The sequence below is a fragment of the Bos taurus genome, chromosome 14, assembly GCF_002263795.3.
Source record: "Bos taurus isolate L1 Dominette 01449 registration number 42190680 breed Hereford chromosome 14, ARS-UCD2.0, whole genome shotgun sequence".
NCBI lineage: Eukaryota > Metazoa > Chordata > Mammalia > Artiodactyla > Bovidae > Bos > Bos taurus.
Genome location: NC_037341.1, coordinates 10,540,652 through 10,554,917, shown reverse-complemented (window position 1 = coordinate 10,554,917; position 14,266 = coordinate 10,540,652). Strand labels below are relative to the sequence as shown.

The window sequence follows — 14,266 nt, the reverse complement described above, 5'->3', positions numbered from 1 at the left end:
CCAAAGACTATGAGGACACAGGCTATCAGTTGAGGGGGTGGATGGGCCAAAAGCATGCTCCGACCCATGGAGGACAGAGCACAGGGTCATTGATTTAGGACGTCAGAAGGCAGTTCTTGGCAGCAGGGAAATGACCTCTCCTTTCAGAGAGATTCTGCAGGGGTAAAACTCTGGAGCTGGGCAGACATAGCAGCACGCCTCACTGTCAAGTCCATGTCCGTGCTTCTGTTTTCTTATTTTTTAACTGAAATTTTATTTTTTGACCACATTGCATAGCATGTGGGATCTTAGTTCCCCGACTAGGGAATGAACCTGCACCCCGTGATTTGGAAGTGCAAAGTCTTAACCACTGGACCACCAGGGAAGTCTCCCGTCTGCGCTTCCATCAGAGTCATCCCGCGACTTTTTAAAAGAGACCTATGTCTGGGCATCACATCAAAGACCGATTCAGCACACATAGGAGAACAAGGGGAACGTGCTCAGGGAAATCCCTCCCAGGGGATAAAGCTCATGGTCAAGAACTGGCCTGGTTTACTGGACATATCTAGATTCTCCTCCACTGCAGGTCGCTTATGCCTTCCTACCCCAGGTGAGCTCTGTGTAGAGAGACCCAGGCTCCTCCCAGAGCAGTGTGCCCAGCATACACCTCCTCTCAAGGAGCCCTGCTTGGGAAACACATGACTTCCGACCCAAAGAACGGGAATGGGCAGGTGGCAGGATCCACAGTAACTGACCCAGGAGAAAAAGGACTCACGTGATATCAGGTCGAAAGACTTCTTGTCCTCGGCATTCGGCTTCACCTGGCAAGTGAGAAGGTTCAGCTTGGCTGGCTGTCTGTTGGACTGGACATGACAGAAAACAGAGAAGTTAAACGCAACACAGCCCGCCACCCCCGCTGGCCCCGTGCCCGTGGGCCAGGTCAGGAGTTCATCATACCTTCGATAAGGTCTAATTCACCCTACTGGAATACTTAATCTCATTAAACAAGGAAAAAAAAAAGTTAGGCAGCCTACTCAATGGCTTTTAACTGTGCGTAAGTGTCCCAGTGGTTAATGAGGATGGAACCAAGATAATTCATCTCTCTTTCAATGACCAGTGGGTATAACCCAAGGAACTGTGACTTTCTGGAATCTACACGTACATGAGCGCAGAGTTGACACTTGAATCACTTACTGTGAAACACAGCTGAGTGTAGTTTCTTTATCCACTCACAATGACCCCAGTCACCAGTCACTGCAAATCCCATGTCCCAGGTAGCCACAAATTTTAGTTGCCACACAAAATTCATTTTACTTCTCCCCAAAAGTACAAGGACAGTTACCACCCATGAGACTTTGCTTAACCAACCCCAAAATCTGGAGGAAAATATAATGAAGATTTCCTATCACTTCCCGGCCAGTCTCTTGGTCATGCATATATTAATAATTCACACAGACTCTGGAGCGTCTAGACAGTCATGCTAACGTAGGCTTTGCCTTAAAAGAGTCTTGCCACATGATCACTCTGCTCAGAGCTCCTTCCAGCCCTCCTGCCCGCATCTGTCCGTGGTCACACTCCGGTCAATGATGAATGCCAGTTTCTGGAAGGCGCAGACCAAGGGGTGAAGGGCCTGAGTGCCTGGGCCTGGCTGTGCTTCAGTAGAAGCCTGCAAAAGTCAGGTCTGCAAGCCCACCCCAGCTGAAGGTCATCATGCTGACAACCTCCACGCCAGGAGCATGACCACCCAACCAACTTGAGTCTTTAGGGAAAAGAGGGAGAGGAAGTAGAAAGGGGGCCCCTCAGTGGCGTATTATGATCAAGAATACTTCAGACGCACACTGTGCCTCTCATTCTCAATAATGGCTACCAGACACTTAATTTCCGTTTCAACAACTTCTGAGATCTTCCTCTGTGGTTTCAAGGATATCAGACACAGAAAGGATATTAGATACCCTATGTCCTGAGTTTATCCGTTCCAAAGCAAGCTCTCTGTGGGCAGGAAGTGAGAAGACAATCCAGGGATTTCATGTTCTTTGTGGGCACATGTGACTTAGGCATAGAAACCAGAAGTCAAGTCCTGTACAGGGCGGTTTTGCCTAAGAAGAAACAGTGCCCTGTACTACAGACTGACTGCCAAACCCAGAATAGGGAGGCAAGGAGGTTGTGGGTCTGCAAATTTTTCTTAGAACAGATCTGGGGTTTGGGTTGCTAAAGGCCTCAAGTCTCCAAAACCGGCGGCTACAACCACAAACTTTGGCTGGGTCCACCGTAAAAGGAATTGCTAGTCCTCATCCTTTTGCGTGTTGGTAAAATTGCTGGATTTCCCGTATGAATGACAAAGACATCTGACAGGCTGAAAAGATAGTGAGCCCAGTTAATGGTGAGACTGCAGACTACCACGTTCCAATGTGGCAGCCACATTCTGAAGGAGGATACAGAAAAGCTTAGGGAAGATCAAGGGATGATTAAAGGAGTGGAAAATGGGGACTTTGAAGCGGGTTTAAAGGCATCATTTGGTTGGAGCAAAGAGGCTGGGGCGTGACTTAACCGTCTGCCGGGACGTGAAGGGTTGTCACTGGGGAAGGTTGGGCAGCTGTTTTCCATTTGTACAGACAGAGGAGAAAGGCCCTCCAATTGTAGAAGGTCTGAGCCAGACACGAGGAAGAACTTCCCAGGCTTACATGATTATGTGTAATAAGGGGTTGCAAGTTTCTTAACCTAAATAGAGAAAGCTCTTCAAAGACCTTAAGAATTTTTGAGACACCATTCATATTTGAATGTGGCAGAGGGTTAACTGGATTTCTTTTTCCTTCCCAAATCTTTGTGACTCTACTGTTTATGAACCACCTCACCAGCAGACATAACCAAGCAACACAGACAAAATTTTTAAAAAGGAAAACATACTCAGTTAAGTGTCAACTGATTCTGGAAAATTAAATAGCACCATGCTTTCATTTCAAAGCATGGGCTACCTCAAAGTATGTCATCTAGAAGCTTCTGAGGACGAGGGCTTTGTGCAGTGTACGTCATTCCATGACTGACCCACAACTTCAAAGACAAGATGACACGTGATCCTCATTCCCGTGTTAGCCTGTCCAGTCTGCTGAACTGACAGCTGCCATGTCGACATGAACTTCACTTGACAGACAGGTCATGCCTGCAGTGTTCTTCCTCTAAATGCTAGTGGGACAAGTGACCTACCACTCCAAGGGCGAATCTGGAGAGCAGAGAACACAGTTTTTGAGACGTGACCAGTCACGAGCCCAGGAACACCAGGAAGTGGAGTGAGACGCTGAACCAGAGTCTACGGACCAAGGGACCAGAAGGCTTGGAATCATGACAGTCATCACTGGAACGCCAGGTTTGTGTACCTTCCTCAAATTTCAAAGTCCTTTCTAGACCTTTAGCACTAATGTACAGGTTGGAAGGAAAGTTATAACCAACCTAGACAACATATTAAAAAGCAGAGACATTACTTTGCCAACAAAGGTCTGTCTAGTCAAGGCTATGGTTTTTCCTGTGGTCATGTATGGATGTGAGAGTTGGACTGTGAAGAAAGCTGAGCGCCGAAGAATTGATGCTTTTGAACTGTGGTGTTGGAGAAGACTCTTGAGAGTCCCTTGGATTGCAAGGAGATCCAACCAGTCCATTCTAAAGGAGATCAGCCCTGGGTGTTCTTTGGAAGGACTGATGCTAAAGCTGAAACTTCAATACTTTGGCCACCTCATGTGAAACGTTGACTCATTGGAAAAGACCCTGATGCTGGGAGGGATTAGGGGCAGGAGGAGTAAGGGACGACAGAGGATGAGATGGCTGGATGGCATCACCAACTCAATGGACATGAGTTTGGCTAAACTCCGGGAGTTGGTGATGGACAGGGATGCCTGGCGTGCTGCGATTCATGGGGTCGCAAAGAGTCAGACACGACTGAGCGACTGAACTGAACTGACAGCTATACTGATTAGGGAAGGTATAATCTCTCCTGCCAGTTCAGCAGACTAAAATCACAGACTAAATGACCTGCCCTGGGCTACAACGTTGATGAACAGTTTAGGAAATGCTTTCATACTGTTTATGTTACAGGAAAGCAAAAAAAGCCCAAAAAAAAACAAAAACGGAAAGGACACAAAGGAAATGTATATTTATTGAGTCCTCACCGTTGATGACTCCTACCACGCTTGGAATAAAAGCCCCAGTCTGGCTTAGGACCCCCATGGACCACCTTCAGACTCCTTCTGATTTCGGCTCCTGCCACTTGGCCTGCGGCTCCCCCTGCTGGCAGCGAGAGGCACTGGCCTCCCCCCTACACCTCTGGGCCGACTCCCTTCAGCTCCTCCCACCAGCAAGTCCAGCAAGTCCCTGGAGGGAGGGGTGGTCCTGTCCTGACCTCCCTCCCTGGACTTCCTACTCCTTCACACTCCACTGTACTGCCTTCTGGGCTCTTCTCACTCCCCTTTACTGCTTGTCTTTCTTCCCACAAAGAGCACACATCTTTCTGATTTGTTCACTAAAATGTCTGGCATGCAGCAGGCACTCAATAAATATTTACCAAATGAATGAATGCATTTCTCAGCCTTACGCATACCTATCTCATGTACCCACCTGCGAGGGGACTATTTTTAGTTTCTTTTACTAACTAAGATGAAGAAACAGGCACAGAGAGCTTAACTGGCGTCCCTAAAATCTCCTAGTTAACGAGCAGCACAGAGCCTGGCGTTCATCCCTTCCGCTTCCACGGGAAGGAGCACCAGGGAACCAGCCACGTGCCCCCCAATACTGCCCCGGCGGCAGCCCGAAGCCACAGCCCACGAGAACACCTCCTCTGAGAAGAGTAAGGACTAGAAATAAACAGAGCAAAGGCGCCAAATATGAACTTCTATTCTGGTATCTTCTCAGGTCATTTAGTTTTTATAATTGATGCAAAGAGAAATTTTAGAACCCTATTTGAAACAGCTCTTCACTTAATGCATTTGACAAAATACTGCAGAAGCCTCAAGCCCATCTAAGCACATACAAAGGGCAGGCGGTCTGTGCCACCCAGCAGATACGGGAAACAGACCCGACCAAGGACCGAGGACATGCCCAGTGCCCAGAGCCTGAGCTCAGGAGGGCATTGGGACTTCTGCAAGGTTCCAGGGGCGGCCTCGTCCCTGGGTGAGAGGCGCGGGTGCAGGCCCCTGGGAGTGAGAGGGACAAGGCTAAAGGTGATGAGGAAGTTAACACGGAGGGCACTGCGGCTGGAGCGGAGGACTCGCGCACCTTCCCGGGAGCGCAGCAGTTACACTGATGGGACCCCCTGGCAGAACCGACCAGCCCACCGACATCTAGGGAGATGGCTGGGGGAGGAGTCGAGAGAGTAAGACTGGAGAGCGATGACAGGGCCTGAATCAAAGTGATGGTCTTGGTGCTGATGGCTGGGGACTCAAGTTACTGCTGAAGAGACTTTTCATTATTCCCAAAGATCCCTCTATGTAGCAGGTGGCTCTCCCAGGCCCCGCATTTGAACAATGGGTGGGGGGGGGGGTCTGCGCCCCTGTAGGCTCTGCTGAACAGCAAGTTTAAAAAGCTCCAAGTGCCCCCACCCCAACATTGTTACGATGTCTTTCAAAAATGAAGACTGTTCCAGCTCTGTTCCCTGAAAAACTTTGAGGCTTGTCCTTTTACAGCTTTTACTGTTCCTTAAAAGAACGCATATTTCTGGAAGAAACACTGGGAGACAGAGATAGTACAAAGCAGAAACTGAACATTACTTGTTAATCCTAGTTACACCCAGGGACACTCATGGCTAATACCTGATTTTAACAAGATATGCGTGTGTGTGAAAAGTCTGTTTTTAGAAAAACATGGGTTGGTTCCATCTGTATATACTGTTTTGCAAACTGCTTTTTCCAGTTAACATTATTCACATAAGTGTTCATTTCTGCACATGTGTGCACACACACACACGTGGCAAAGCTACTCGCAGGATTCTGAACATGTTTCCACTCGGTAAGCTCTTGACATGTTCCCTGCACAGAAGTGATGAAGACATCACCCCTCTGACATAAACGCTCTGTCACCCTAAACAGAAGATGCCCTTCAGCTAGGAAAGTCATCACAAATGTGTGCAGAAACAGAATGAATCTGCATCTCCTGAAAGAAAACAAACACCACACATTTGTCCATCACAGCTCGGCATGCACTGCGGTGAAGAGTTTTTGCTGGAAGTGTGAAGTTGTTAGTGCAGGCGTATTTCTGTTAGCAGAAAACAGCTGCTACTGGAATTAGTATCCAGAAATGAAATTATTTCTCCCCATCATTCAGCTGGATTGCTCGCTGCACAAACAAGTGAACAAGTATTAATTACTTGGAAAATAAGGCTGACCCAGCCAGGCTCAGGCTGCTGGGTAGAAAGAGGTAAAAATAAAATAAAATAAAGCCCTCTTCATTTCCTAGGCGAATGCTTGCTAACACAGCTGTTTAGATCTTTACACTCATTTCAATTTTTGTTCAATATTTATTTAGACACCTACCATGCCTTAGAGGGACACATATGTTTGGTACGCCATCAACAACCACACAACTCCTGGATAAGAAGTTAGGCATGCACTGAATACCTACCACTGAAGAGAGATCTTAACTCCAAAAACTTAGTACATTAAAACTTCTGGCTTTTGCAAAGTATTTTGGTTTCTTTGGGGGCAAGGTAGCGGTTTTCATTTATTGAGCACCTAAACCTTATCTCCTGCATTTGCAGGTGGATTCTTTACCACTGAGTCACTTGGGAAGTTAGAAGGGAATAAGATATCTTAATAAGCAAATTATACAAATTTGACATCAGAGAAAACGGAGGCTCTAAAGCCTTGAGTAACTTATCCAAGGTCCTACAGCTTGTTTCAGGAGTTGGTTCAGTTCAGTTCAGTCGCTCAGTCGTGTCGGACTCTTTGCGACCCCATGAATCGCAGCACGCCAGGCCTCCCTGTCCATCACCAACTCCCGGAGTTCACTCAGACTCACGTCCATTGAGTCAGTGATGCCATCCAGCCATCTCACCCTCTGTCGTCCCCTTCTCCTCCTGCCCCTAGTCCCTCCCAGCATCAGAGTCTTTTCCAATGAGTCAACTCTTCATATGAGGTGGCCAAAGTACTGGAGTTTCAGCTTTAGCATCATTCCTTCAGGAGTTGGAGCCCAGGTCTAATCAGCTCCAGGATTTGCCCTTTTATAATTCACAGTGCTGCGTCTGATCTCGTGGGCAGAGGAAAATGGTCTCTTCCTGCAGTGACAACAGGGACAAAGATGTGGAAGTGGGCAGGGTCCAGGCTGGCCTCCACAGAGGCCAATCACACAAACCAGGTTATTGAACACTCTGCAAGGTGGGGAGCAACCTGTTGTGAGCGGGCTTTCAGAGCCTCTGTTGAAGTCCTGAAGCTGAATGTTATCTTCCGGGCTCTGGACAAGATGGAGAACAAGATTCCCTGGAAAATGTCTGTGGGTCTAAAGAGCCCAAGGATAGGGACAGAGAATCAAATTCTTGCTCTAGTGTGATGCCTGGAGGTGCCAGAAGTGTTGTCCACTTCTAACAGGAAGAAATGAAATTCCTATGAGAGGACAGGTGCCTCAGATGAGCTTCATCAAGTCCTTCCAGGAAGAAACAGCAGCACAAAGGAATTCCAGTAAGTGAGATTAAACACGAGACGTTAACACATGAGGGAAGAAGATGATCGTAACAGCAATAATGATAGCTGACATTTATTGAGGGCTACTTCCAACTCCCATTGTGTTCTAATTACTTGCAATCAATGAACTCACTTAATCTTTACATATACCTATGAATTGGGCACTACTATGAGGAATTTAGTGTTATTTTGACTCAAATCATGGCACTCTGGGCCCACAGTGATGGGTGACGTCACCCCAATCAGATTTTTTAAAACTTTTTTTTTTGGTTACACCACGTGGCATGTGGGATGTTAGTTCCCTGACCAGGGAACCCATGCCCCCTGCATTGGAAGCTTGGAGCCTTAACTACCAGCAAAGATGAGTAATCATTTAAGTTTACCAGACATTTGGCTTCCCTGGTGACTCAGATGGTAAATATAAATCTGCCTGAAATGTGGGAGATGTGGGTTCAATCCCAGGATTGGGAAGATCCCCTGAAGAAGGGAATGGCAACCCATTCCAGTATTCCTGCCTGGAGAATCCCAGAGACATAGCCTGACAGGCTACAGTCCATGGAATCGCAGAGAGTCAGACACGACTGAGTGACACTTACCGTGGTCCAGGTTCTATAAAGCTTTAAATGAATCATCTAACTCTCGTGACACTGAAAGGCAGGTACTGTCAACATCCCAGTTGACAAGTGAGGAGTAAAGTATCTTAACAAAAGCTGGCATCAGAGGAAAGGACTATTATGTAGTAGAAAGAGCACAGGCACTGGGAACTCAGAGGCGAACAGGACACTAGCTTCTTATACTTTTGAAATTAATTTCTCAGGATTATTATGGTCAAGGGGTACTTCACATATAATCCTTATATTTTCTTTCTTGGATAGCTTGTTCTATTGTATTATATACTGATAATGCAATGCTTATGCTAAAAAACTAAAGTAAAAGCAAACAATACAGATATTTTATCCTTAAGCTTTATGCTAACATTTGCCATAGATTTGTCACAATTGGTGTTTTGAAATGAAAACATCTCATGCTGCACTGAACAGATACTAGACACGATCAATATTACTGTGACAGCTGATTCAGAGGTTTTCACTGAATTTGATTCCCCAAGTGCTGCATTACTTTGAATAGTAAACTAAAAAAAAAAATTGTCTTTGAACAGGTATGTGCGAAGCAGTGAAATTGTAGAAGAAATCTCGGGATGTGTGCAGGTATACAGAAAATGGATTTTTTCCAAAACAGTCAGCTGGAGAGACGAACGGTCCCTGGAGCAGAACGCGAGTGTGTGGTCAAGCCAACAGGCCATGGCTCGCCAATCTAAACACATACTTGACCCTCTCCCAAGTCAACCTGGTAAGAAGAACCTGCCAAAGTGACTGGGCCTTTCCAGCATGAGGAATTCCCCTGTCTTAATTAAGGGGTCCCAAACAAAGACCCTGTATTTCCTGACCGAAAAAAGCTGTTTTATCCACTTTTCAAAAGGTCACTGAATTCCGCATGTTTTCTCAGGAAACTGCTGGCCCTGATTTTCAACCTGTTTCTAAGGAATCAGAGGTGTTTGCAAAGTCTGGAGAAGCCAGCTAAAACTGGCCACAGAGATCTTTCTGTGGGGGCAGGTTATGTGATTACAAAGCGATGTAACTGGCAGTAAAAACAGTGTGGCCTGAAGCCAGTGAAAAGTAGGGACCAGGTTAACACAAACCAGTGGGAGGTGGTCAGAGGTTAGGTGGAGAGGACCCACTTCCCTGGCCTGCTCCGGGCGCAGGAGAGGTGGACTCACGATTTCCAATGTTTGCAGCAGGGCAGGCTGCCTGTCAACAGATTTTAGTACCTGCAGGGATGTCCGAGGATGAGGTAGCACAAATAGCAACTTCTCTTTGGTACTAGCTGGTAACACAAATACCAACTGCTATTACCTGTGGCCCACACACAGCATGGTGCCTCATTCAATCGCACCAGCACCTCTGGCAGTTAACTGCTTTTCTCCAGGCAAATGGTGAACCTGGCATTCAGAAAACTTTAGGTTTTCCAAATATGTGTGAAGTTACACAGATTTCTGAAAAAAGAGCCAGCTGTTGAGATAATTTGGGTAGCATCTAGATGTGTTCAAACTTCAGAACAGCCAATAATATTTTCCCAGAGATGAGATGAAAAAAGTAAGGAACACCCGATTCGGTTTCGAGGGAGCAGAAGGCAAAGTTCTGGTGGAGCAGGAGAACCAGGCAGGACGAAGAAGGACAGACTTCCTTCGTCAAGGAATCTCCTAAACCCTCTGACTGAACCCCACATGTTAAACACACGGGGGCAGAGTTTCAGGCTGGTTACAACATGCGCTTGCTTTCCGGGCCACGTGGCCAGAAGGCATCGCAGACACAAGGGTGGTGAACAAGCAGATACACTTACCGTGGCGTGGGAGATGGTCAGGATCCCGTTCTTGACGGAGCACTTCCTTCTCTGCCACACTTTCCGGATCCTGAGGATGGAGCCAAACACGACCCAATACAGCACCCGCTTCATGCAGCTGTGCGGTGTCATGCTTGACCATCATCACAAAAACCCCCCACCAAACCCCACACAAGCCAGGGTCTGGGCTGCCGTTTATTACCCCAGGGGGAGGGGAATGCAGACTAGCAGGCACACAGGGAGGCACCAGAGCACTGGTTTCTTCCCGCTCTGGCCGCACCTCACAGCATGTGGAACTTCCCTGAGCAGGGACTGAACCTGTGTCCCCTGCAGTGGAAGCACAGAGTCTTAACCACTGGCCGCCAGGGAAGCCCAGAGCACTGCTGTTGATAGTGAAAACGGGAGACGACAACAGAAATCTGATAGCAGGAGAACGGATAAATGATTACAGGCATTTAAAAAGAATAACACAACTACAATATGTGCGGACCTACGCAGATTTCTGAAGCATACTGTTGGTTGAAAAAGCAAGCTGTTTTAAGATACTTTGGGTATCTTCTAGAATAGTTAAAATTTCAGACCTACAAAACAGCATTCTACATTTTCTATACATTTATGTATAAACGTATTTCCTTCTTTATTGTCTGTCTCCCTGGTGAGCATGTAAGCTCTGTAACGATAAGGACTTTCTTTGGTTCAGAGCTATATCCCCAGTGTCCACAACAGGGCCTGGCATGTAGGACTCCCAGAAGGTATCTGCTGAACTCACGGGGACAGTCCCTGCCTTCCTCAAACCACACATTACAAGTCACAGGTGCCGTCTGTGGACATAGATCAGTTACCACTACTTCTAAAGACAGCAGGTTAACTCTCAGACTTGCCTGAGGGAAGCATCGTTCGAAGCTGGTGCACGGGAGACTGTAAGTGCGTCTCCCTGCCTGAGAGGCGGGGGCAGGTCCCTAGGTCACTAGCCCCTGGGAGGATGCTGAGCACACAGGGGACCCCGGGCTGGCTGTGGACATACCCGTCACTCTTCTTCAGCAGGTAGCCCTTCTTCTCGCTGCCGTATTCCTTGTTGCCCTGCAGCTGGTGCATGCTGTAGCCTCCCTGCCGGCTCTGGGAATCCTAGAGAGGAGACGTCATGGATTAGACTCATGCCGGAGACAATTCTCCACTCCTTGACTCTAGTCTGCCACGGAGCCTTGGTCTGTTGGTCTGGAGCTAAGAGAATTGTGGACTTTTGAGAGCTGCCAGGTCCTTGATCATATACTAGTGGAGGAAACTGGGCAGGTGAGCAATTGCCAGACAAGCCTGAGCTGAGGGCTGGGGTCCGGGTCTCCTATTTCTAGTCCGGAAGCCAGCTCTACCTCAGAGACACTGCAGCGGCAAGCTGTTCTAGGACTCAAACCAGTCTACGCTGGCAGCAGAGGCGAGTGCAGAGAGGGCTAGGGGAAGCGAGGTGGGCACCCAGCAAAGCTCATACACCCCGAGAGTTCCTCCTCCGGGCACGCTGCCCCTCCTTCACCTTTTCTGCTAAAACATCCCCAACAAAAAGCACCCCTTCTCAGCGAGGGACGAAGAACTGCAATAAAACTCTTGTTTTGCAACTAACGAGTCCTCTGTAAGAATACACCTATACCCACGCTTTGCATTTAAAAGGATGACTCGGTGGCAGGGAAAAGCGTATGACATGGTGACAGGACAACACAGATGCAGACAAGCTCGGTTTAACATCCACGAGTGCGTCCTCCTCGTTTCTAAAGACTGCACTGTGGAAAGGTAAGAAAAGAACCCACAACGCTGAATGGTAGACGGGCACATGGGGCGTTAGACACAGACAGTACGGTCTGACAAAAAGCATTGACTTACTCTCCTAGACTTCGATCAGGAAGGGCAAAAGCAAGAGGGAAAAAAAGGCAGAACATTTGAAAATACAGTTAATTTCATTGATAGTCTTATTGTTTATAGGCTAAGCAGTTTTTACAACACAGAGAGACAACATCACTGCAAAGGTAATTAACATCGGGTATCTCTCACACTTCAGAGTCATGATAAACTTTGCGTGGCAGGATAATAAAACATCTTCATCAAGTTTCATTTCAGGTCACTTGAGAACAGAGGGAAAAGAAAGCTGGATGGAAGAGGAAGTACACGCTTCACCAAGATTGAAGGGCTGACAAACCTCAACATGTTTATGTGTAAAAAAAACCCAGTTCTTTACTTACAAAGTCTAAAGAAAACAGCAAGTGGTAGGAAGACCCTTTGTTTTCCTACAATTTATGTGAAGTGAAGAGAATTTAATAAAAATAACAATAAACAGCTCAGAAGCAAGCCCTGAAATGTGATGGAGAAGAGGCAGGAGGCTGAGGCACATTTACTGATGATCGCCCACGGCCTCTCCCTGGCCTTCAAGATCCCCTGGACCAACAGCGTGTGCTTGGCGAGTGCTTGGTGAATGTCAGTAACAGCTGCAGGGAAATCTGTAGGGCTATTGCATACACACCATGAGTTCACTGTTCAAAAGCATGCCCCAGTTGCTCCCTAAAATCCAGGTGCCGCAAACGTGCTGATGACGCTGGCTGGGATACAGCCTGTCCTGGAATTGGACGCTCACCCTTGGCCCCCGCTGTCCTGCTCTCTAGTGTGGGTAACTGAGAGCTGACTGCACGCTGTACCGGGCTTAGACTAAAGAGGTTACAAACTCTGCTTCGTTTGTTTATTTTATTTTTTTATTGGACATGCAGCTTGTGGAGTTTAGTTCCCCAACCAGGGATCGAACCTATGCCCCCTCCATTGGGAGCTCAGAGTCTTAACCACTGGACCACCAGGGAAGTCCTTGCTTGTTTTCTTAATCTGAGTCATTTCTTTAACTGGCCAGATTCCCTCCAGCTGAAATGTATCATTGGACAGTTTTAATCATCTGGGGAAGGGTGGAGCCTAGGAATGTTGAAAAATTCCCCTCCAGGTTTACTTTCAACCAGGGTCTACAGCCTTGGACTCAGGAGCTGTGACCGAGGGGCCGAACCTCATACCAAACAGGCAAGAGTCTGCCTCCTCCAGTGCCTCCAGGGACACCCCAATGCAACGGTGGGGACACCCCCAATGCAACGAGGGGGACACCTGGGGTTTTTTTTCAAGGAGGCAGCAGTGTGTCCACAATACCAGTCAAGAAATACGAGGACAGAAGATCAGATCAGATGGTAGAGACTTGAGCCACTGAGACAAAATTCACAGGCTGGGATAAATGAAACCCACAGAATTCCTGCCTTAACCCAGTGAAATCCCAGGGAAATCACGTAACTACGGAACATTACTTAACAGGTATCTTTGCCACATCTATACCTCCCCACAACATTAAAAACAAACTCTAACATCTCCTTGATATAGATTCTTATTAAAAGAATAACTATCTTCCTTGGACCCCTTTTCAATGAACTTCCTTTATCTGCTCACATAATTCCTAGTCTGTCTGAATGCTTTAAAAACTATTCCTCTTTCACCTTAATTAGCCTGCTAACATTTAAGATAAAGGTCCAAGTTTAAAAAAGTAAAAGTACTTTTTTAAAAAAAATAAGGATTCAGATGGTGATAATTGATGAAAACTATTGTATTCTGTAAACTGACTACTAAGACATTCCTTACATATATTTCTACTAGCCTAAATTAACTTTAAATTCTGAATAACAAGCAGATTGAGTATTCTTTGCTTTATATCAGACAAACATGGTTTTAAAGGTGAATAAAGTGGCTGAAACCTAGGCTTTGACCTCAGAAGTCTGTTTCATTAAACCAAGCAGGAAGGAAGTGATGAGTCAGAAGTAGCATCAACAATCCTAAACTAACTACTGAGTTTTATGACCTAAGAAAGTCACACAAATGATTATGATATTGAGAAATGATGGTTCAGCATAGCACTCCAGATAACCAGGATTCTGAGTCCTGTTTAGAATTTTTTAGAATCCTAAAAAGAGGATTCTATCTTTCGAGAAAGTAAATCTTGGAGAATTGTTAACACTTAATAACAAAACAATCTGGAAAAAGGAAAGGCCACCCACTCCAGTATTCTGGCCTGAAGAATTCATGGACACAGGAGCCTGGCAGGCTGCAGTTCATGGGGTCGTAAAGAATCGGACACAACTGAGTGAGTCTCACACACACAGTAACTAAACAAAGCACAACTGAAGGCATGAAATAGGCTCTGAATCTTCTAACAGCAGAACGGGAACCAATAT

General features: G+C 46.6%; 1 protein-coding gene and 1 long non-coding RNA gene across 6 annotated transcripts in view; one reads left to right on the top strand and one right to left on the bottom strand.

Moving 5' to 3' along the window:
* The window catches only part of LOC132342179 (uncharacterized), a 28,255-nt gene extending 18,215 nt beyond the window's left edge, over positions 1–10,040 (top strand). Inside the window, exon 3 of the long non-coding RNA XR_009490446.1 lies at positions 8,794–10,040. This is a non-coding gene — a long non-coding RNA (uncharacterized lncRNA). The remainder of the gene's footprint in view (positions 1–8,793) is intronic.
* The window catches only part of ASAP1 (ArfGAP with SH3 domain, ankyrin repeat and PH domain 1), a 339,905-nt gene that overhangs the window by 49,395 nt on the left and 276,244 nt on the right, over positions 1–14,266 (bottom strand). For 4 of the 5 annotated variants that reach the window (XM_015474408.3, XM_025001432.2, XM_059893135.1 and 1 more), the window contains 3 exons: positions 11,059–11,159; positions 10,035–10,104; positions 755–842 (listed from right to left, as the gene is read on the bottom strand). In XM_015474408.3, the coding sequence (XP_015329894.1) occupies positions 755–842; positions 10,035–10,104; positions 11,059–11,159 (259 nt within the window). 5 annotated transcript variants of the gene reach the window in all.